Raw genomic sequence first — 24,789 nt, forward strand, 5'->3', positions numbered from 1 at the left:
AACTTCTGCTTCGCCCTACATGTAAGCATGTTAATTGTTGAAGGAATTTTGCTTACAGCTGAGATTTGCAAAAAAACCCTGCTTTTACCCACCACCTACCTCACTCAAGAAGATAAGGAAGTATGTACAGAAATGACTGTGCCATGTTTAAGATTTACAGGAAGGACACAACCAGATTCCTGCAGGCAAAGATCAACTCTACAAGGACAAAGACGTTACAAGCCCTTTCTCAGATGTCTACAAACGTCAGTCACCTTTTGGCTCCGACTCCCTCCCACTTCCCCCCCTTCCTAACATAGGAGAAGCTCAAATCTTATGCTGAGAGAGATGGTTCTTTGGTACAATAGTCCATCATCCCCTCCGTTTGCTGGCTTTCCAAACAGTCACTTTGCTCACCCCCCAATCTTGCCTCTGAACTTACTGGCCTGTCGCATGGCAAGCAGAACGAGCTTGCATTCCCACCACGCAGCATAGGAGGACAGCTGCCTACAGCCCAGATTAGAAAGCCCAGGGTCTTCCTAGTCTGAAACACTAGACAAATTAAAAGGTTAAAAACAAAAAGCCTTATTAGATTGGAAGTCTGCAGTCAACAGCAGTTCACACTCTTCTGAGTGGAAATGAAAAACATATGGAGTCAGAGGCTTAAAGACAGAAGGAAAAGCTGCAACCTAAAAACGACAAAAACAGGAAAGATTTCCAATGGAGCTGCTTTTTCACAAGGACACTCTCTGTCATATGTTCCATAGTGAGAGGAATAGACAAGAGAGCAGGAATTGATTTTTTTAAATAATTGTTAATGGTTCTCCACAGAAATACCAACTAAATCACCAAATACAATAATTATAAATGTTTACATGACTCTCTAGAGCATTATGTCCTTGCCTTCTAACACTGGCATAAAATTTGATTCTTCCAGAAAGTTCTCCTTGATTAAGCACCACTCACCCTCCCGGCCCTGACAATCTGCTAACACGGGTATATACGAAACTCTCATAATATCAACATGTACCTTTGCAAAATGTAGTTAAGCTGCCTACACACGTACACCTGTGTACTACCCTCTTGGTACATCTGGGATCTCTGTGTGATTTCGATCAAGGGATCATTATTAACTCATTGACTGTGGGTACTTGGATAATGTAGAACAGTAAATGGGGGGACATGAGTGAGGTATAAGTGGGACAGATATCAGAATCTGGGGTATAAAAGCAAACTTGCAGTTGGCTTGTATTTGCAAGTACTCACAACTGAGCTGCTGATTTTTTTCAACGTTTTCCTTGTAGACTTTCTACCTAAGCAGTGGAGACAAACACATGAAACACAGCAAAGCCATCCTTAAACTCTTGCTCAGCCATATGAGAATAAAAAGGCATGGGGCACATGGGCGGCTCAGTCAGTTAAGCATCCGACTTCAGCTCAGGTCATGATCTCAGGGTTCGTGAGTTCCAGCCCCATGTCAGGCTCTGTGCTAACAGCTCAAAGCCTGGACCCTGTTTTGGATTCTGTGTCTCCTTCTCTCTCTGACCCTCCCCTGCTCACACTCTGTCACTCTCTCTCAGAAATAAACAAACATTAAAAAAAATAAAATAAATCATTGAAAAAAAAGAATAAGGGGGCAGTTAATGAAATTGAAAGGCAACTTATTTAAAACACATAAAAGAAAATGAATTTTTTTTGGTCCACTACATAATTAATTTTAGAATTTGCTGTACAAGAATTGTTAAGGCAAATTATTTGATATAGTTTTTTTAAAAAAAGGATTTGACTGAGAATGCAATCTGTTTTTGCATTCACGGGGGGAAGAAAAGATAAGGGTCATCTATCTTTGTTAAAATGAATCACCATTGGGGCGCCTGGGTGGCGCAGTCGGTTAAGCGTCCGACTTCAACCAGGTCACGATCTCGCGGTCCGTGAGTTCGAGCCCCGCGTCGGGCTCTGGGCGGATGGCTCAGAGCCTGGAGCCTGTTTCCGGTTCTGTGTCTCCCTCTCTCTATGCCCCTCCCCCATTCGTGCTCTGTCTCTCTCTGTCCCAAAAATAAATAAACGTTGAAAAAAAAAAAAATGAAAAAAAAAAAAATGAATCACCATCTGTGGCCAGAAGTTCCTCTCTGGCAAAGCATCTTGAAACGGAACGGCAATATTAATAAGGAGGGGTTGGGATTACCACGTTACAAAACCTCCTGGGTGCACAACCTAGGAAAGTGACACTGTGGATGAGGCCAGGATCATCTACTCTGCTGTTATTTCCTTTCATGAGCCCCGCTGTACAGTGGAAATCTGAAAGCCATGCTTCAGTACCACAAGAATGCCTCTCTGAAAGTGAGGGCCAGGTGGAATCCCCTTCTGCAGGTTACAGCCGTTTTCCTAACCCATCAAAAGGGCAACTCTGAATATCAGGTGAAAGCACTTCCAGAATCATCTCCCTTTACGCAGTTCTGAACCAAAGAAAGCCAAAGGTTTTTGTCACCTCCTAATCATTAGCAATCCTTAGCATATTGTGGAGTGTCACCTTTTTCAAACAATGTTTACTTATGTATTGAGAGAGAGAGAGAGAGAGAGAGAGAGAGAGAGAATGCATGTGAGCGGGGAGAGAGGGCAAGAGAGTCCCAAGCAGACTCCTAGCCGCCAGCATGGAGCCCGATGTGGGGCTCGAACCCATGAACCATGAGATTAACACCTGAGTCAAATTCAAGAGTCAGATGCTTAACCAAATGAGCCACCCAGGCATCCCTGGTGTGGAGTGTCACTTTAAGGTGAATTACATTCTCCTCTCATGTCACCTGAATCAGGCAAACTGTCTTCAATGCAATCCTATTTCTTAATTTTTTTTTTTTAACGTTTATTTATTTTCGAGACAGAGAGAGACAGAGCATGAACGGGGGAGGGTCAGAGAGAGAGGGAGACACAGAATCCGAAACAGGCCCCAGGCTCTGAGCTGTCAGCACAGAGCCCGACGCGGGGCCCGAACTCGGACCGTGAGATCATGACCTGAGCCGAAGTCGGACGCTTAACCAACCAAGCCACCCAGGCGCCCCAATGCAATCCTATTTCTAATGGGAATAATGACAGATACACATTGCTCAGACATGATACATGGAGGGGAGCCTGCCACAAACTGCTGGAAACTGTCCTGCCCTCAGTCGTCAGCTCCTGCCCTTACTCAGGAGTGGCAATTGTAAGTGCAACACAGAGGCCAGAAGTCATGTGAGTAGAGAAGCTGACGGTGGCACAGTTAGCCTAAAAACAGAAACCTCCCAACATCCAGACTTCAACATGACCTTCAGGAAAGTCAGTCAACATGGACTGAAAGCGAAGTAAATGTGCATATGGATGTGTGTATGCATGTATACAGTCATATTTATCTGTCTGACTCCACTAAGCATTTGAAGTGACTGAATAAAACATGGTCCAGGCTCACAAGGAGCCTGGTCTAATCCAGAGAAAAACCTATAAATGCATCCCTGCCATGTAAGACAGTACAGGGTAAGTGCTGCTGGTGCAGTACTGGACTGCTTCAGGGTTAAGAGGTGAAAGGCTGCATTTCTGACGATCAAAGAAGGCTTCATGGAGAAGGCAGTGTTTGAGCTGAGCAGAGATCACGGACAGAATTTAAATAGAAGGCACAGAGCAAAGAGCGCTCCCAGTGGAAGGAATGGCACGAACAAAGAGATGGAGAAGAAAAAGGACAAGATGGTTTGAAGAGTGATCAGTGACCATTTGGGCTAAAGCACGGATCCATCTCCTGTGTTAGTAAGTAGTGAGAGGTCAGCGTGAACGGTGGGATTTGGAACAAGCGCGTTTGGGTTTAAATCTTATTCACTGTATTCCTTGGGCAAGTAACTTCACCTCTCCATAGCAGAAGCTGCCAATGCCTGTATTCCCCGGGGTTACCAAGATGGCTCTAGAAAACAGCTTGCTCACCTCTGCCAAAGGGTATGTTCTGGCTGATAGCATGTGCTTGGCTTATGGACAGAGCAGGCCATAAGTTCTAAAGAGTTAACATCTCAAGAGCAACCTCCAGCAAATGACATACAGGAGGAAAACTAGCCCAGTTCCTTGGCCCATAAGGGAGAGCTGAGCTCTGTTCCCCAGTCTCTCAGAGGGTCTGCAGCTGGACTGAAAGCCCTCACAGCCCTCAGTGGTAACTCACTCACTATCACATTCTTGACACTCCTTTCTTGCTGTTACCACAACCCCCTCCCTCACTGGGCTTCCTAGTATCTGAGTCCTCGCCACATTGTCTGAATTTGGAGAAAACTAAACTGGGATATTCTTTAATCCTCAGTTTCCTTATGTGCAATATGGGATAATAACAGCAGCCTTGAAGAGAGTTATGAGAAACAGACAAGATAATAGATTATCTTACTGACATCATAAGTGCTTCATAACTGTTGGTTATTCAATAAATATTAGAGATTGAATATTCAATCTTCAATATTCAATATTAGATTGAATTGTAGATCATCTGATAGAGATAGGCAGTGGGAACCACTGAAATGTTTTACTTAAAGAAGTGCTTTGACGGTATTACCAATGGCCTTCCTTGGAGGACCCTGGCCTTTATTGGAGGACCCGCTCTTCAGTGTAGGATTCTGGCCTTCACTGTAGGATAGAATAGGGAAGCCTTCGAATGCTCCTCACTATCTCTCTCTCCACTTGTTAAAAGCACATGAGAGGGTCACACATTTCTGCCATGTGACTACCTGTGGCCAGTGACTGTGAGTGAAAGTTAGCATGTCATACTGAACATCTGTCAGTATAAGATTACCCAGTACCCTCTTCCTGCAATCTATGATGACCATGTAACATAAACTCCAAGTACATTTTGTTTTAAACCACTGGGATTTTCTGTTTGTTTGTTACTGCAGCATAACCTAACCTAGTCTGGTTAATACAACTGAGAAGGAAGCAGAAAGACTTTGGCAAGTCAATTCAAAGGCCACTGCAGGCCTCAAGTAAAAAGGATCTGAAATAAGACCTAAAAACTGGAATGTGAGGGAGGGAAATGAAAGAGTTATTCCCAAGAAAGAAGAATCAGCAAGTAGGGGAGGAGAGAAAAGGAATTAGAGATAACTCCAGAGAGGCAAGCTTGGAACACTGGAAGGAACACAGCGCCATAGAAGAAAAAGGCAATCTAGAAAAATGGTTTGGTATGAGACATGAGTTTAAAGGGGTTCTACTTCCTATCATAAAAAGAAAGTTTCCTATCCCCTCTAACCACAGAGGACTCCTGGAACTGAGGGTTAATAATGAGGCAAACCACGCAGGGTTTCCCTATAACATTGTTCCTCATAACAATACATGGTGATCACAGATCCAATCATAGGACATAACAGTGGGGTGGCTCATACCTGGAACCCCTGCCTTCTAACCCACTGCTCTTCCTACCTCTTCAAAATTGCCCCAGTATTGAAGAAGTAGCACACATCTGGTCTACACAACCAGATGAGGGATTGCTCAACAATGCAGTTAATTTAATATTGTCTAGACAACTAAATTATGTAACTTTTTAGGAAAATAAAGCAAATACTTGTCACTTTTTTCCTTCTTATAGTCAGAGACTATTTTAGTACAAGAAAAATTAGCACTCAGGTTGTCCTCAGCTCCACTATGTAATTAAAGAACACCACTTCTCCCCAAGAATGCACAGAAGCCCTATATTTTCTCAACCTATGGGCCAAAGTCTCAATAACTCAAGACCCCACTCTCAAACCTTAAATGTGGACTACTCAATCAGACTCTTTGATATTACAACATTTTATAAAATTATTTAGGTTTTTTTGGTTTTGTTTTTGCTTTTTTTTTTTTTTAAGTACAACTGTGAGATGAAAGCTTTCTACTTGGCCAGAAGATGACAATAATAATATGAGTAATAGATAATATCAAAAGGGAGGTCCTTTCGTTCCCACCAATATGTTTTTCCCATTTTCCAGTTTTAAAAATGACCATCTTTCTTTCACAATAGTTACAGCTATTTTACTAATTATATAGAAAGTGCGGGGCGCCTGGGTGGCGCAGTCGGTTGAGCGTCCAACTTCAGCCAGGTCACGATCTCGCGGTCCGTGAGTTCGAGCCCCGCGTCGGGCTCTGGGCTGATGGCTCAGAGCCTGGAGCCTGTTTCCGATGCTGTGTCTCCCTCTCTCTCTGCCCCTCCCCCGTTCATGCTCTGTCTCTCTCTGTCCCAAAAATAAATAAACGTTGAAAAAAAAAAAAAGAAAGTGCTAGAAGATGTCAAGAAAATTGGGTAATACGATAAAACAGCCTTATCAAATACATTAGCCCTTTTATCTTTAACAGGTTTTTTTAAACTACAGACCCGTGCACTGAATTTTCATTTATGTATGTAAAAATACATTAATAAAGATCTATACTAAGAAGTTATACTGGAAGAGTAGTTCATAATGTACCTTTCAGCTTTATAATTAGTTCTGTAATCTGTAATCAGATGATTTAAATCTCACAGAGTTAAATTACAAACTAACTAATTTCTATTCCAACAGGAATCATTATATCTTTGGAATTTTGCAAAGCGTTAATGAGTTTTAGAGAAATTATTATATTTCTTATTCACTTTATTCCCAGCAGTTAGCACAATACCTGACATATGGTAGTTACTAAATAAACAATTGCTGAATGAATAAATTAATATGTAATCATAAGTATGTGATTACCAAAAGCACATTATTTATTTGTCATTGTCCCCATCCAGGGCATGAAAGATATTCACTTCCACGTCTCAACTCAGAGTACTGATCCATTGTCTTCTGTTTGGTTGGGTGTCCATCCTGACTAGAAGGTTCCTTTGCCTTGTGGGTTATTAAATGGAAATGTGCTTGCCTCTGGACAGTGTGTGATAAAGTGCGGTGACTGCCAATCTGAATCGGAAGATATAGGATCTGATTGTTCACATGTATAAAGGAAATCTTCATTAAACCTATGGCAAACCGGGCTCAGTGCTAGGCGCATCTAGGTATCATAGGACCTAACTTCTAAAACTCCAAAAGATAAAGGATTTAGCCCCATTTTACACATGAAAAAAACTGAGGCTCACAAAGATTAAGGAACTAGACCAAAGTCACAGATCTAGTAGGCAGGATTGTAAAATCACTCTGACTCTAAAATCTACCACCAGTAACACACTAATGATATGGCAAGAGTTTTTCAAACTACAGCTCTCTGTAAGGATGAGCTATCATCATCATCATCTGTCAGTCTCCTATGTCTCCATCAATGCCCTCAGAGACACCTCCTATCTGAAGGTGACAAGTACCACTCAACATATCAGTGCAGTCATTGCTTTGCCAGACCATCCTGGTAGGCTCCGAGCAGGCCTGCTGCGTTCAGTTCCTTCTTGGTCTGTTTTGGTCAGACGTGACTGTCTGAGCGTGCTCACCCACTGGTCATCACTTTGTAGGTGCACAGTCACTGTTCAGGAGTGATGTCTGCTCACTTTTTATAATCTGTGTAAAGTGTAGCAAGATGGCGCTGGTGGCACGGTACTCCGTATTCAGATACTCAATCCAGTGACACAGCTTTCTAATGGGAATTTTATATCCATAAAAGCTGGAATTTCAGGGCATGTGGCTGAGGATTAAAGAGGCTTCTCACACCCTGTCAAGAAAGACCTCACTCTGGGCTGGAAGTCCACCATGGCCCCCAAGTCAAGCGTGTCTCCCTTGAGGAATTAGGCAATCTGGAAAGTTGTACTCACCTAACATGCCCCAGGCTGATGCCTCGTGATACATTTTGCTGAGAGCCTATCATTTGTACTTATGAGAGTGAACTTTAAAATGTAAAAGATGTGAGCATCAGAGTGGCCATTTGGGTCAAATCTCCAACCTCTCTTCTGCAAGGCAACTTCACCCCTTGAGGGGGCAGAAGGGAGTGGTTGACAAGAAAAGCTTTAGCCCAGTCTGGCTTGGTTCAAATCCCAGTTCAGCCACTCAACTTCTTTTGGCTGAATTAGGATTAGGGAGATTAGACTCCTCATCTGCAAAATGGTCATGAAGTACCTCAAAGGGATGTTAAAAGGAGTAAAAGTACAATTGTTTTTAAGCATTTGAAATAGTACTTGGCATGTAGTAAAGCCACATGAATGTTGAAGCTGTTTAAAAATTCTGAAATAGTTTACCAGTCGCTGTTTTTTTTTACATTTGTGTGTCATTACACACGAATTTATTCAACATCGTTGAGTAAATTTCCCATTGCCATCTTTTAAGTGAAAATAGAATGTATCTATATTTAAATTGTCCCATTAACTAACTCTTTCAATTAACTAACCAATGCAAATTGGATTTGATAGGAGGGTTTCTATTGTAATTCTATGAAAATAGTTACTCTTGAGAACAACTGAGTTTTATTTTTTCTTTAAAACAAAGCTATTATCATTATTTTAAAATAAGAGCAGAATGAGAATTCTAGGAAGGGCTCAGATCTATAATGCTTTCTACATATGTGTGTTTTAGATATAGTTATTTATTGCCCAATATCTATGTGAAATGAAAAATTTATTGGTTGATAACTTGATTGTTTCAGGATTAGACCCCCATACCCATGTGAAGCTAACTGCCCTGGACTTGCTCTAACAGCCAACATTCCTTTTAAGCACTATACCAATGCCATCTTTGTTGGTGTTTAGGAATTGAATGAAGCTATTTGCCAGAAAATAAACTTTCAGCAGAAAAAGACAATGTTAATGATATTAATGATGAATAAAGACACCACAGAGGAAGCAAACAAAAGAGAGCAACAGGCCTGCTGACCTGTACCACCTAAAGGGTTTGGGCTGGGGCGCCTGGGTGGCGCAGTCGGTTAAGCGTCCGACTTCAGCCAGGTCACGATCTCGCGGTCCGTGAGTTCGAGCCCCGCGTCAGGCTCTGGGCTGATGGCTCGGAGCCTGGAGCCTGTTTCCGATTCTGTGTCTCCCTCTCTCTCTGCCCCTCCCCCGTTCATGCTCTGTCTCTCTCTGTCCCAAAAATAAATAAACGTTGAAAAAAAATTTAAAAAAAAAAAAAAAAAAAGGCTTTGGGCTGACCAGAACTCCAGAAAAATATGGCCCTCTGCTTGTTTTGTAAATAAAGTTTTGTTGAAACACAGTCACACACTTTTATTTACATAATGCCTATGGCTACGTTTGCTTTACAATACCAGGCCGAAGAGTTGTGATACAGACCCAATAAATAAAAATAAACGAAATATTTACTATTTGGCCCTTTACAGAAAGTTTTCTGACCTTGGTTCTTAAGGATCAATTCTATGTAAAAAATTCTATGTAGGCAGTGCTCTACAAGGTATGACTGTAACTGTGTTTTTTAAAGATGTTCTGGAACTTTGCCATCATGGATTAATTCCTCAAGGTGACCCCCAACAATGAGAGGCAAGCCAAGTGATTAAGCCACTGATACTGTCTTATGACACAAATTTCTCCTCAATTTCCCCTTCAGGGTGTCTCCTGGAAGGATTCACTTAAGAGCATGCTATGGGGGTAATTCCACATGGGAATTCTGATCCTGTACAACGTTACTTTTTTCTCTGCCCTGACACCCCTGGCTATCTACCTGTGGGTCTCAGTGTCTTAGAAGATGGTGTCTCTCACAGATTCTATAGTACAGCGCTAACCAGGAGGAGCCAAGAAGGTAGTTTGGGCCACGACTGAGCAGCAGGAGCAAGCTTTTCACAGCTCATTTGTTTCTCTGGACGTGGCACTGTTTTAGGAGCCTGAGCTGAGGGCTCTTTACCTCCAACCAGATAAGCAAAGACCACATTTGAAAGGAAAGAAGAGCTAGTCAATGAAAGCAGAAGTTGCACATAAGAGTCTCTACCTACTCCCCGGTCACAGAGGTGGTGGGGTCTCGCAGACACAGCATTGGGCCACAGGTCAAAAGCCTTGGGTCCTCATGCTCATTCTGCCACTAACTAGATGCATGATCTCAGGCCAGTGACTTACCTTCACTAGACCATACAGAGTTAAGACAGCTACCCGTCAGGTCCCTCCTTGTGCTAAAACTCAGGGTTTCTATGATGCCGGCCTTAGGAGGCTATGCTGTCACTACCAATGCCTGGTATACAGCAAGTACTACATAAATTTGGGCAATCGTCATTGTTTTGTGAAAGCAAGATGCACGCCTTTAAACGCAAATGGAGTTACCTAGAAGCAAATTCTAAACGGAGCATACTCATAAGTAGTGAAGGCTCTAACTCCTATTGGCCTTCTCAATTACTCCTCAGGCAGGACAACTCTGAACCATGTGTTCTGGACCAGTTCCTCCAGTTTCTCCCACCAGTTGAAGCTCTATCATCTATAATGTAACCCGCTTGCCAAGAAAACCTTCAGGACTCTCCTCTCAGTAGACAGTCTCACTCCCCCACGCTCCTGTTTTCAGCTTTTGTTTTGTTCTGTTTACCTTTCAGATAAACTATTTGTATTCAACTCTTTGTCTGTTACTGGGGAATCCAAACCAAGACAAAGGGTGTAGCCTAATTAATTCTTTTAAGTTTGAACGATAAGCATTTTCAGTTCAGTTCCACTCATCGGTAGAATATCAGATACAAATAGCCAAGAAACCAGAACAGAGTCTAAAAAATATCAAAAGCCTAAAAACCAGCAACAAACCTAAAAGAACTGGGAAAAAGTCCAAGCTTCCCATGGTCTTTTCCCTTGAGATCAAATTCACTGGAGTTATAAGAGGTTAGATTTGGTTCATGGTGATTTTCTCAAGAAATGAAGAATGATCCTCCCTTCATTTCATATGTGTTCTAGAAAGCTCTGGGTTCCTAGAATTTCTACTAGGGGTCATGAATATCACTGCGATCATTTCTCAACACCACACAGCAATGTATAGGTTGGTCTCGATATGCTCTTTCTTACACAAGCCAGCAGATTTGGGCCCAGAGAACAAGCTCATCCTCAAAAAGATCAAGGTTCCTGTTAGTCTTGCCAGGAATCTACAGCAGGCATCCTTAAGCTAAATCAGACCTGATCCTCAGAGAGATCGGAATGCAAGGTACATACAAATCAAAGCATTATGGTTATGCCTAAGGAGGGAAATCGTAGAAATAGGGCATATATTACAAAGCAGTAGTACCAAAGGTATCAGTTAGGGTCCCAGCAGGAAGAAGAATTTATTTAATTAAAAAAGATTTTAATTAAAAGACTACTTACAGAGATGTGAGCTGCTTTAAGGGACAGCGAGGGATATTGATGGCAACCCAGAGCCCAGCACTCCAGAAGTGTTGCCATTACGCCATGAAAATACGTGTGGAGAAAAACCAGGGGCGGAAAATGCAAGTGGAGAAAAACCAGGTTACTGGAGCTGGCCAGGGCCAGGATACATGAAGGGGCAGGAGCGGTGGTTTCAGAGAAATGCAGTAGCAAAGCAGGGGGAATCAGGGAAGAAGTACACTGGCTTCTCTCCCCTGCTCCCCCTCATCTCCTTCCAGTGCCTCAATCTGAGTAATGCCTTAAGGAGCCCCTCAGGGCAAGGAGTGGGGCAGAGATGAGAGGGAGTGGATGTGGGGTGAGGGGTAGGACAAAGATGAAAAACCCCAGGGTGTGTGGGTGCACAGCACAATATGCTGGAATCTGTCTTCATGGGTAAAACTCTGTAGTCGTTGTTTATTTAATACTCAGTTCACCCTTTCCACCCCTTGATTATGAAAATATTCAACGTACAGAAAAGTGAGTTTTCCAGTGAACATGTATTCACTCACCACATGGATTCCACCATTGACATTTTACTATTTGCTTTATCGCGTATGTATCCAACAATCTACCCCTTCTCCATCCATCAGGGAATCTTATTTTTTATGTACTTCAAAGTAAATTTCATGTATCAGTAAGCTTCCCCCTAAATACTTTGGCAGTATATCATTTACTTAGTTCAATTTTAATTGCTACTAGAATGCAACTTATTTTCAGCTCTCCGCTCTCTCCATATATATCCAAGTCATATATATGCATATACATGTATACATATGGAAGTCAACCGGTGAATGGGTCAATCAATGGGTCAATCAACCAAACTCTGTAAGCTGCTTTTGGTTGGGCTGCCCAGGGGCATTCATTTTATCAGACATGTTGGTCCTTGCAAAACAAAGACTGGAAAAACCTTTGCAAACACTCCAGCTTTTGGTTGCTTTACTTTCCAGGGATTACACAATTGATCTTCCTAAGCAAGCCAGGGCCAGCACAATAAAACTGAAGAAGAATGTTGAAGAACTTGAGTACTGTTTTCCTCCCGACCTCACAGTCAGATCTCATTACGAGAGAAGGACTGGCTTTATCCCTTCTCCCGCAACCTGACCTTTTCAATCATGCCACCAATGCCATTCCCACACAGCCTCATTTTCCTTCGGTTTTAAAGACAGGTGGGGGAAGGAGGGGAATTGAACACTGGACTGTTAACTCCTCCTCCCCCACTATCTTTTGATGTACCAGTAAATGGTATTATTGCCTTTGCTTCTTAACCTTCCAAGACATGATAAAAAACAGATCTGAGGCAGCCCTGCATGTTACTTCAAACTCTACCTGTTCTCCACATATGGAAAATGACATATTTCACAATTTGGACTCGATCAGACACTCCGTAAGAACCCACAATTCCAATAGCCTTTGGCAGCACGTAGGTAGGATTTAAATTACATACTGCTGCAGACTGAGTGCTGAGATATTTCCTTCTCTAAACCAGACTGCAGTGCGGGTTTTCAAATGTCTGCTCAGGTTGAGCAAAACTGTTGGCACATGGAAGTGACACCTCTCCTGTATTGTGCTGGAGGGAGGAAATGAATTCGGGAGCGGGGAGCAGAATCAAATTAATCACACGACGTAAAAAGGTGTTTGCCCACAACAAGGCCATCTCTTTCCATTCCACAGCTGCCAGGGGAAGGCCAACTGCATGCAAGACACTCCACCAGGCGATGGAGGAGACCCACAGGTGAAAGATGTCATAGTGCTTTCCTCAACAAAGTTACAAATCTAATAGAAGGCATGAGTCAGGCACACCGATAACATAATACAAGGGAGAATGGGAGAAAACAGAAATGGATCCTGGCTGGGAGGGAACATGAAGACTTCACAGAACAGGGGGCAACTGAGCCATGCTTTGAAGGGTCATTGCATTTCCCTGAGCAGAGACGTGGGAAGGATGTTCCAAGGAGGCAGATCAGCATGTCGACAGGCTCATATTGGAAAAACGAAGAAGTAGACTATAGAATAGCAAATAATCTAGTTTGGCTGGAATACAGGTTGTGTATTCAGTGAGAAGACAGGAAAAGTAAGTTGGAGCCATATTGTGACAGACCTTGGATGTTCAGCTTTAGAGTTTGGAAGGCAGCAGGGAGCCAGAAAAGAATATTAAACACAAGAGTGACAGGATTAGAACTGCATTTTAGGAAGATTATTCTGGCAGAGAGCACGGTTGACTCAAAATGGGGAGAGAATAGATATCATAGAAATAGCATCTTTTATACTTATTCTCTTAATACCACAGTAAAGAAGGTAGCTAAGGAAACTTTTTGTTTATATTCTAACTGCAAATAGCCTCTTTTTGGGTAAGGAGCCATACAGCTGATATATGAAAATCTGTTACTACTCTAGTAGCTACGTACAATTTTGATATATGATCTTGATTCTTTCGTCTCGGTTTTATACAAAGCCCAAAATGGATGTTGGCTATTTTTATTAAACTCTAAGCCACTTCCAGATCGTTCATCGATAACATGATCTTTATGACTAATCTAGATACCAAGAGTCATCATTTAACAACATAAACTCCAAGAATCTATAATATAAAATTAAGGAAATGAAATCATTTTCAATTCCATTTTCACGGGAGCCTAACTAAACTCAATTATACATCTGTGTCAATGTTGTCAATATTTGAGGCCTCTCGAGTATGAAAAAGCAACCATCTCCACCGCTGTACAAACTCTACAAATTGTAATGAATCAAATTAATATGGACTAACTCTGGAGTGTAATTATGTACCAAACGTCTAAGTGCTTTCCTAGGTGCATTTCCAGAAATCATCTCATTTATTCATCACACAGAACCTTTGTGGCAGGTACTATGAGCCTTAAGTTTCAGATGGAAATCTAAGGAATAAAGACATTAAGTTCCCTATCTGGAATCAGACAAGAATAAATTTGAAAACTAGGATTCAAACCCAGGTCTGTTTACTGGATTCTCGTTATAATTGCTCGAAGCTGAAGGGATGTGTGTTATGTGTGTAGGTTGTAACCACAGCCCATGAATTACTTTAAAACAGCTAACAGAGGAATGCTTCTTTCTTCAAACTAATGGTTTATTTAACTACACTAATTAGGAACTCTTAGAATATCACAGAGCTGTTTAAGAAACCAACAGCAAGTCTTGAGACTTGAATGATAAACCTTGAAATACACCACGTTGAAGGTCTAGCAAACATCATTTGCCACTAAAGAAAATGGGCTAAACAGTACAGGAATGGAAAGCTTCAAGGCCAGGCTGAGTCCTCTGAGTGGTCCCCGAGACCCCAAAAGGGTCTTCTTGGGGAGACATCTTGGGGGACTCTGGAGCTAGCCTCCAGCTACCACAGTTGTTTCTCAATTGTAAATAGCCCCTCAGTCTATTGTACTTGTACTACCGTGTACTTGACAAAATGCACAACTAACCAGCCAGGAGTATGACCGTACCAGTACCAGATCATTCTACACGGTGTCCTGCGACATGCACTGGAGCCTTTGCAAGTGAAGAGTGGCAAGTCTTGGTAAGTTTCCTCCCGACTGCATGTCATGACTGCAGAGCTGCTCAGGCATGTTGTAGTGATCAGGTTTTTATCTGTTAGCTGCAGGAATACCTCTGCAATGCTGGGAAGCAACAAGGGCTAGGGGCTGGATGACCTAGGTTCATGGCCTGGCTATGCCTACTTCCTCTTTGCTAAGTCATCTGCTCTGGACTTCCCAGTAGAAATGATCAAATGAGATCATTTCGATGAAAGTGTTTTAGGAAGTGCAGTGGTTCAATCAAATGTATCAATTTATTTTTGTTGGGATCAGTCCACACCATCTTCGTTCCATCAAAGCAGGCTGTGGTGTCTAAAAACTGATTTTTATATTTTAAGATGTATATCTCACTGAATAAATTATCCTACCATGAATAGTCCTTTTTGTTATGGGACACAAATAGAAGGAGCTTCCAGAAAACTATAGGGAAATCACTGGAGTTCTGGTCGATGTGCCTTAGAAATTTACTCTATTTAACCAACTGGATAGTTATTTTACTTTTTAAAAGGGATTAATTTTACTTTTCACAAAATGGACAAAAAAAGTGGCAACAAATAGCATATATTCACGCAAACATATACCCATTTTTGCATCCTTTTGCAAACCAATCTAAGTCAATTTGACTGCCTAGTGTTTAGGATCTTTTGTTGAATTATGATGATTTCCAACACATAGATAGATGGTAGCCATCTGCTTTTCAGCCAGACTGCACACTACAATGGATGCAAATTCTAGGCCAAGTTCTGCCACGTACACAAATATTCGTTGGCAAGAGGTCACCAAAATTCTCATAAACTTTACTCTTTTAACATCCCTTGTCTATGGGTTTAGAAACTCCAAAGGACTGCGTCAGAAACTATCCACCACATCGGGTCACTTTCTTCCGGTGCACGTGGCCAAACTATGTTTCCCAGCCTCCTTACAGCTAGGTGGGAGCCACAGGACCAGGTTCTGGCCTGGCAAGTAAAAATCTCCCACAGGGGCCTTCCTTTTCTTTTCCTTCCATGATAGCTTGGAAGCCCATTCTAAAGACGATGGCATTCCAAGACAGAGGACACAGGGAAACAATGACTCAGGTCTCCAAGTCACACTTGGAGGGGAGCAGTCCAGGAGAGCTTGCCCGACAAGGAGCATCCACTTTGGACCTCCGAGTAAATAAAAAATAAATCTTGTGTTAAGCCACTAGATTTGGGGTTGTTACAGCAGCAAGCACCTTGCTGAGGCAGGTACATCAACATTCTAATGGCGGAATCAGCAAATCATCTAGGGGAGCAGGCAAATGAGTCTACTGTTAAGTGAGCAACATCTAGGACTGAATGAAGCTTTAGCCCACCTCTAAAGCGGCTGGACTGTTGGGTTTAGTGCTTCTTATTCTTTTTCCATTCAAAAAATAGAGGGACATGTATGATCTTTCTAGCTATTCACATATGTCACCAGTGGAAACATTATTTCTAACATAATTTATGCTAGTTAACAAAACCTCTAGATTGGATTTTTGCTAATACTTATTTTCATGTATTTCCCAAGTTGCTTTTGAGAGTGGACTTTAAAAGTTCAAGTGGTAACTCCCTAGCCCTGGAGTGTGGGTTTCTGCCTAGCAAGAGATCAAGTTCAAAATATTTAACCACTGGTACGGCACAGGCAGTGAGAGATTAAAATAAAATGTAAAGTCTTATGCAGGAGTGGTACCTTCTAGGCCGGATTACTTCAAGTGTTAATTAAGCACCCTTAGGGTAGAGATTAAAGTAATTCACACAATGACTGTTTATACTGAAGTATTTTAAAAATAAATTACAAGCAATATAACAAGCATCTAATTCACAGCCACCACCCATTTTATTTATTTCTCTGCTCACTCTAAGAATTACAAGCAAAGGATCATGGGACCTAGTCCTAAGTGTAAAATTAGATCAATAAAATTAGCCATCTGTCCAAGGAAGGCTCTACACTCAGGTTGTATTTAAGTATTATGTTTCCAATTGCCCAGATGTTACAGAAAAGTGCCTGCTGATACAACTCCTTTTGCACAATGTAAACCATTAACTGGCTAACAGAAACTTATTGTGCCAAGATAAATAAATAGCATTAACATTGCATTAAATCTGATTCGGGATCTTGGGTGCCCTGTCAGCAAACACAAGTGTTAAGATTTAAATTGCTCAGGATTTGCAGAGTCAGATGAAGAAAGAATCAAGTGTCTTCAGGGCAGTGAGGAGGAAGAGACTGGAAACGAGACGAAAGCTCGGAAAGTATATCTTTGGTTGGCTAGTTGGGAAGGTAATAGTAATTACGAAGATTATTGTCGAATGGTAATATCCCATCTTTATGTACTGCTTCGGCTCTTGCAAAGCACTAGTCTGTTTTATTTCCTTCGATTCTTAAAATAAGCCGGTGGGTTATCTGGGGGGATGCAGGGGCTGCATGGCCGAGGAAATGCAAGAATCATTAATAGGAAAAGAAGAGCCAATGGAGCCTGACCTCTAACATTCCATGTCATTGGTAGCGGCTCATGAATTACTCCAATCTCCCGATCAATGAGCAAACCTGAACCATTTCTTAACTCCCTAGCTTCACAGAGATTTTCTCCGCTCCCAGTTACACATCAGTCTGGCTAATTCTCGTTTAGAAACAGCTGCTCCCCCTGCCCCCACACCCTGCAAAACCTCCCCAAGACAATTACCAGGCAAAAATCATCCACCACCCTTGGGGTTACTGTTTCTCAAAGGAATCCATTCAAGCAAGACCACAAACCTGGCAGTTACATTTTCTAAACCAAAAATTAAGGCATGTGGTTGACCAAAGAGTCCTTCTGATATGCCAATTAATTTATCTGAAAAATCTGACAACTCAGTACAAATTAAATCACATGTAATCAATCATATATTAATATGTATGGAAAAGGAACACGAAATCTTAAGTGTCTGCGTTTACTGCTGTTCCTGGAACATATTCTTTCAGTCACACATATTCATTCCGTTTTTTTTTTTTCCTCTGTCCAGATTAAACAATCCCAGTTTCATAAATATTGCCTTCAGCCTCAGGCTTCTGTGCCTTTTAAATGCTTGAGTACATGTATCGCTAGAAGGACTGCATCCTTCTAGCAAACTTAATGTCAGGTTCTTTCCTCATCTTATTTTTACAGACAAAGAAACTGAGGTTTACCAAGCTAATATAACTTGCCTTACATCATCAAGTAACTAACAAAAAACAGTGTCAGAACTTGAACCCAAATTTGCCAAATATTAAAGTCTGTGCTCTCACCCAAGGAGGAGGCAGCTTTGGAGGCTGAAAGAACAGGTGCAGGGTGGGGGTTGGGAGGGTACAGTGGGTCTGAGGAAAATGGGGGCCGAGGGGCTAGCTACACACAGTTCCATGTGGCTTCTGTTCATGCCACTACAGGCTTTCCCTCCTTTGTGCGGCCACCTCTCAACGAACGGGCTGGTGGCGGGTGGGGATTTGCCTAGTAGAGATGTTGCTCAGCTATCTTCTGAAGACCACAAGCCCCAAATCTAACCTTGAGAAGACCTGTGGGGTCTAAGGTTACAATACAGACCCAGAGCAATGAGTTGTTGCTGCCAATCACACGTGGTGTGGATGAACAAAGGAAGGGGAGACTGTCAGTGTCCTGCAGAGTATTTGGGGAGCAGGTGCAGAGGAGGAGGAGGCTGAGAGGAGCCTAACCTCTCCTTTGTCACATCTCAAATGGGGCCTGCAAATCACCTCAAGTCATCTGAGGTTCTTGTTAAGAAGGCAGATGCCTGTGAGGCACTCCAAGAATTCTTAACCCACATGGAAGGTCAGGAATCACTGGCCTGAGATCTGCAGAGGTCAGATCTGCTCCGAGCCAGCTCTGAAAAGTGCATCCTCTGCTGACAGCGGTTTGACTTGACTTTCCCTTGTGTCCCTTGCTGGCCCGTCCCCACCCCCGATCCCATGAGACTGCGGGGCAAGTAGTGACTAGGACGCAAATGTCTTCCAGCTCGTTTCAAGAAGCTGAAGCCACACTCTGGGGTCTTTCTTCAAAACAGGAGTGGAATCAAAGATGGGTTTGGGGGTGTCCACTACCAAGTGCCATTTAGGCTCTGAGGTACCTCTTATCCGTTTCCCTGTTTCTATCCCTGAAATAGCAGGTATACTTCCCATATCTGCAGTTTGACACCTTACGACCAAAATCAGTGGCAGGGGTCCTGACCAGCTCAAAAGATTTTCTGTTGCGATCATGACATCACATCATTCATTTAGTCGATTGAGAAAAACTAGTCCCGCTCACCGAGTGGGTGTGGCAGGAAGACTCAGGACATCCACAGGACAGCCCAGTGGAAGCTGAGGTCCCACTACGGCCTCAGATGCCCGAGTCCCTGTCTTCCCAGAATCTAGTTCTGTGTCACTGGACCCCTTTTGAGCTAGACAGATGGACAACTACTCCCAAAAGGATTCTAAGGTTATGAAAGCCCTGGGCTCAGGGTAAGAAACAAAAAGCAAAAATAAAAAACACGACTCAGTTCCTTTCTGGCCAAGTCACTCTTCCATGAGAAAGAATTCTGAGAAACAAGTACCGCCACATGTTATGTGACATTTACCCCTGACCTTGACCTCTCTGTCCCTTTACCTCACAGAGACTCAAAGGAGAGAGAGAAAGACATGCAGGGGCTTCTTAGAGGAATTAGATATGATGTGAAAACAAATAAGAGGGTAGGAGGGCTAATGAAATGAAACAGCAGGGGAAATATTTCTGCTACATTGCCTGGACTGCATGGATGCTAGTAGTTAGGTCCTGGGGATACACACACACACACACACACACACACACACACACACACAGCATTTATGGGGGGATATATACGTGGCCTTTATGAGCTCCAGTTTTCCCCAAGAAGCCAGACAATCTGGATAGCATTGTAATGATGTACTTCGGGTTGAAAAGGGACAAGGAGGGGCGCCTGGGTGGCGCAGTCGGTTAAGCGTCCGACTTCAGCCAGGTCACGATCTCGCGGTCCGGGAGTTCGAGCCCCGCGTCAGGCTCTGGGCTGATGGCTCGGAGCCTGGAGCCTGTTTCCGATTCTGTGTCTCCCTCTCTCTCTGCCCCTCCCCCGTTCATGCTCTGTCTCTCTGTCCCAAAAATAAATAAATGTTGAAAAAAAAATTAAAAAAAAAAAAAAGAAAGAAAAGGGACAAGGAGAGATACATAGAAAACATGAGCCCCCAAAGACATGCTTTGAGAAGGGCGCTTGCATGGGAGCCATGAGGACATAACCAGTCTCTTGCGACCAGCAGGTTGTTCAGATTGGCATGGGGGGAAGTAGAGCTGGAAGATCCATGACCCCTAGCCATTGAACCTCACACTAGCAGCAGCAGAAACCACCTAGAGGCACGTGTATTCACCACCATCAACGAGCAAGATCACTGCCCATGATCTAACTCCGCTCTTCCAGACTTTTGTTTTTTGCTCTCTGAGTTTCTTTGGATCTTCCTTGTAGTCCGATTTTACAGGCAAGGAAATGCTGAGGAAGCAGAAAGGAAAAGATCAGAGACCCGCATCTCCCTAACGATAGTTCTGGAGCCCCAGCTCTCCTAGGGATGACCTTGAATTCTCAACTCCGACCTGACCTGGTCTCACTGACCCTGGGACCTCAGGCAAACTGGAAAGACAGGAGGAAAGGCAGGGCCTTTATGCAGTCCTCCAGCCCCTGTCTCTGTGCCAGAGACTTAATTAACACCATGAGTTACCAATCTGCCTATGGAAACGTGTGTGTGGCTTGATGAGCACTGGCTCTAGCACATGTGTCTGGATCTCCTTTTCCCATCTTCCTGCTCCACATCAGAAGCACAACCGTCTTTCCCGTACTTCCTGGTGAGACTCCGGATAAGGGAGAAGTACCCACTCAAGAGGGCCTGGGTACTAGTTCCGGGTCAGCTTCTGATGTAAAGTTGGACAAGCCCCTTAATCGCCCTCAGCCCAGTCGTAAAATGAGGGCTTTTCACTTCCTTCCAGGTCTATGATTCTAATTCATTATCTGAAAAGGAATGAAGGGTATATTATGTTTCCACGCCATGAAGACCCAGAAGATGACAGTGTCCTATACCCTACCTATCTCAGAAGCCTCTTTTTTCTCCTCCAGGTACTTGGATGGATCCTCTGGCCCTCCCGAGCCTTAGCACCCAGGAGTTCAACAAGAGAAAGGAAGTGGTTCAGCAGCCTGTAAGATTACATCCCCTGATTCTTGCGGATGAGCTCAGTAGACAGTGGCTTCCAGGACTCCCTCTCAGTATATCACTCACACTGTTATCTTTAAAGGCCTGGGCATGATCCCATGTACAAACGTTTAACAGCATTTAACAGGCTCCCCATGCGCAGCAGCAGGGATAACGCCCTCCATCCAGCTCTGTCCATGGGAGCTCCCTGGTTCAGCCAGGAGGAAGATGCCCTCCAAGGCAGGCTGCGTACCCCTGCTAACAGGACTGCTAAGGACTCCCATTCCTGGTCCTGAATATCACAGCCTGAATCCTGTTCCATAACTCACTAGTTGTGTGACCTCGGAAGAGGTATTTAATTTCTCTAAGCCACAACTTCATTTTCAGTCAAACAGAGGTAATAATAGTACCCATCTCACAGAGCTATTGGGTTGATTAAATATCAGTATGTGCCAAGTTCTTAGAACAGTGTAGCAAGCACTTCATTAGAGTTAGTTATTATTATTTAATTTGACTTAACTTAAAAGCTGTCATTTCTTGTTAGTCTCAGCAAATGCAGAGGATTCCTTATTAATGCTCGATGACAGCAGATGAGCTATCTTGGGGTCGAGGGAAAGGCTGCCTACGTCTGACTCAAATTAAACTCATAATTAAACCTGCTACTTGTTTACTTGTTTTTTTTCCTACTAGAGGTAGGTGGGGACGGGGAATTTTCTGGTTGATTTTGAATACAAGACTTCTCCACCAAAGCTGTACTTGTCAAAAGTAGATTTAGGGGCGTTAGGAAACATACAGGGTCATCTAAAGAAAACAGGACTGGGGGCACTTGGGTGGCTCAGTCAGTTGAGTGTCTGACTCTTGACTTTGGCTCAGGTCATAATCCCAGGGTTGCGGGATCCACGCCACACAGCGTGGAGTCTGCTTAGGATTCTCTCCTCTCTCTCCTTCTGCCCTTGTTCTAGCTCTCTCTCTCTCTCTCTCTCTCTCTCTCTCTCTCTCAAATAAAAAAAGTAATAATAATAATAAAAACAAAAACAAAAAACCAGGACCGTTCCAGTACACCTACATGGCAGTCACACCACCTTCCAAGTACCGCTCACAAACCGATTTCTATTGAGGAAACAAGGTACGAAGAACTCCTATATGGATTCCGGCAGGACTTGCTGGTGTCTGGGGAAGATTACAAATTAGCTGGTTGCTGTTCACATCAGAGCCAAGCAGGGCACATTCAGTTTTTAATCTGGACCAATTTTCCGGATCAAAAACTAGTCTTTCCAAGGGATGTAAATGAGCCCAGGAGAAAATTTTCCCCTGAAGTTTATGAAGTAGCTGTCATTTGAATCTGAGCAGCTGTCCAACCTGAAAGCCAGTGTCTGGATAAAATTATAAAGTAATGAAAAGCTCTTCTGGGCTGAACCTAGTCCAAACACCCCCTCTACCTCAAATTTGATGTATTTAATATGCCAAAAATATTTAAAAGATAGAGTTTCCACTATCAAAACCCTATCCATGCTTCAGATAAAACCAAAGAGGCCACAACGGCACATTCATGGCATGAGTATCAGAATGAGATCCTAGATGAACTAGGTAGAAAATATTTTTAGGAGACAAACTACAAAACATAAGAAAGGAAATATGGTAAACCACAGGAGCAGTTTTATACAGGAGACAGTTATGAAATGCTTTTTAAAAAATTCTGCTTAAATGGGTTGAAATCTATCCTTAAAAGAATATTACACACAGTGCTTAAGCTTAAGAACTATAGGTGTAACTATGCGTTATTCAAAAATTGTGACTAGATGGTTTTATGTGAATAAACCCACAGAATACAATTGATCATGATGTGGTCACTTTAGAAGGAAAGTTAGAAAGAAGCCCCTTCACTGAAATCCTTGAAGATGTGTGTACGTGTGCATGTAAGAAGTAAAACAATATAATATTGCCTTGGACTGCTGCTATTATCTCCAAAATGAATTGAACAGAGGCTATAGAATAGCTCGTAATTTCAGTGCGTTGAAGATTAGGATAATGACTCTAAATTTCAAGGCAGGTAACAAAGCACAGGTAATAGTAGATACAGCTTGAAGAGTGAGTGCGTCTCTTGGAGCTGAAAGGCAACAAGTCATGTTTCCAAATGGAAAGATCCTTGAGCAGTGAAAATATTTAAGAAGCCATATGGGAACCGCCAAGATTATTTTCTTTGCCCTCTGATAAATTTCCCCCGGTTGGTCTCTTTCTTATAGAAACATTATTTGTAAAGACAAACTGCACTTTCTGCAGAGTTTTGCAGACGGCATTCAAGTAAAGTTACATTGTTTTCCATTGTTCCTAAAATGTAATTAATCCCATAAGACAACTTTGCTTACAAAGTAAATTAAAAAAAAAAAAAAAACCTCAAAACCAGGAAAACACAGATTTTTCAGAATTCTAAATAAGTCTTAGCAAAGAAGAATAAAAATCGTTATTTGGGAGATAATGTTTAGAACTTTATTGTTTAGGACGTTGTATTTTGAATAATCTCACAACACATACCAAGTCAAAGTAGACAGAAATAGATGAAGAACTTTTTACCCGTATAACCAGAGGAAATGCAAGTTACTGTGTTTCCAGTTCTCTACAATTCTTTGTAATATCGTACAACACCATACATCTGTGTTTAAATTGCCGAGCAAACAAAGGATTTCAAAACATTGGGCACCCCTTTCTGAGAAAATGGCCCCAGAGAGGGAAGCATCCTTAAAAGCAGAGGCGACATCCCTACACACTGCAGGGTAAGGACCAGAGATGGGCATATAGGGAACTCCAGGCAAATCTTCAGACGCTTAACAGGAAATGGCCGGGCCCTGGGCAATATGAATTCAATAAAGATGTTTAGAGACACTGGAGGAGCTGTTTGACTTCTGCACAGTTGCAGTCCTCTGTAATTGAGACAGCATGATCGCTGTCCCTACTCTCAGCTCTCCGTGGTCAAATACAGAGCCCTCCATCTATACTGTGTCTGCAAAACAGATCATTCCTTTAACAAACAAACATCCCTGGAACCGCCTGAGCCGGGGAGAGGGCGAGGTTCGCACCTTTTCTCAGCTTTGGGCAGAGATGGACCCAGTTAAACCGCCGCCGGCCAGGGGAGAGAGGGGCGGTGCGTCGCCTGCTTTGCGTCCCGGCGGGGACCGAGACCCGGGCGCTCCGGGCGTGGTGTCCCCCGAGCGCACTGAGCGCGTTACCTGATTTTCGGAGAGCCGTTCTGAGCGACACTGCGCTGGGTCCGAGGCTGGCAGCCAGGAGCAAGAGCCGGAGCAAGACGCCTCGGATTAAATCCATTTCACCGCGGGCGCCTGCAAAGTTTCACCAAGTCCCGGACGCACAGAGAAAGGGCGTCTCCTGGGGGACCTGTGGGGGGAGGCGGCCCCCGTGGATCCCCTGCCCCGGATGAGGTGGTGCAGGGCTGAGGGAGGTTGGACCAGGTACGACCGAGGAGTCCAAGGAGGCAGGACAGCAGCCGGGAGGTCGGCGTGCGGGAGTGAAGTCGGCGGCGAGCCGCAGGGCTTTTCCGGGGAGGGGGGCGGGGGCGGCGAAGGAAGCCGACGGGGAGGGACCTGCTGGCCGGGGGAGGGAGGGAGGCTCGACCCGCCGGGGGATGGAATTACAATCGAGTGGAAGTGAGAGGGGCAGGCCCTGAGACCACTTACTCTTGGCCCACCTCGGGGGCAGGCAGCCCGCCCCTCGCCCTCTAGCTATCCCCCTGGCTCGGCCCTTCCCTGCTGGTGACCTAGATTGGGGCGCTAGGAGGGGCCGACTTCAACCACTAGAGTCTCGCAGGGCAGGAGTTGGGTGACT

General features: G+C 43.4%; 1 protein-coding gene across 1 annotated transcript in view; it reads right to left on the reverse strand.

Moving 5' to 3' along the window:
* The window catches only part of EGFLAM (EGF like, fibronectin type III and laminin G domains), a 180,537-nt gene extending 156,075 nt beyond the window's left edge, over window positions 1-24,462 (reverse strand). Inside the window, 1 exon segment of the mRNA XM_032594538.1 lies at window positions 24,177-24,462. Coding sequence (XP_032450429.1) covers window positions 24,177-24,273 — 97 coding nt within the window. The 5' untranslated portion in view covers window positions 24,274-24,462.
* Between the last annotated feature and the right edge of the window lie 327 nt (window positions 24,463-24,789).

Source organism: Lynx canadensis, chromosome A1, assembly GCF_007474595.2.
Source record: "Lynx canadensis isolate LIC74 chromosome A1, mLynCan4.pri.v2, whole genome shotgun sequence".
Taxonomy (NCBI): domain Eukaryota; kingdom Metazoa; phylum Chordata; class Mammalia; order Carnivora; family Felidae; genus Lynx; species Lynx canadensis.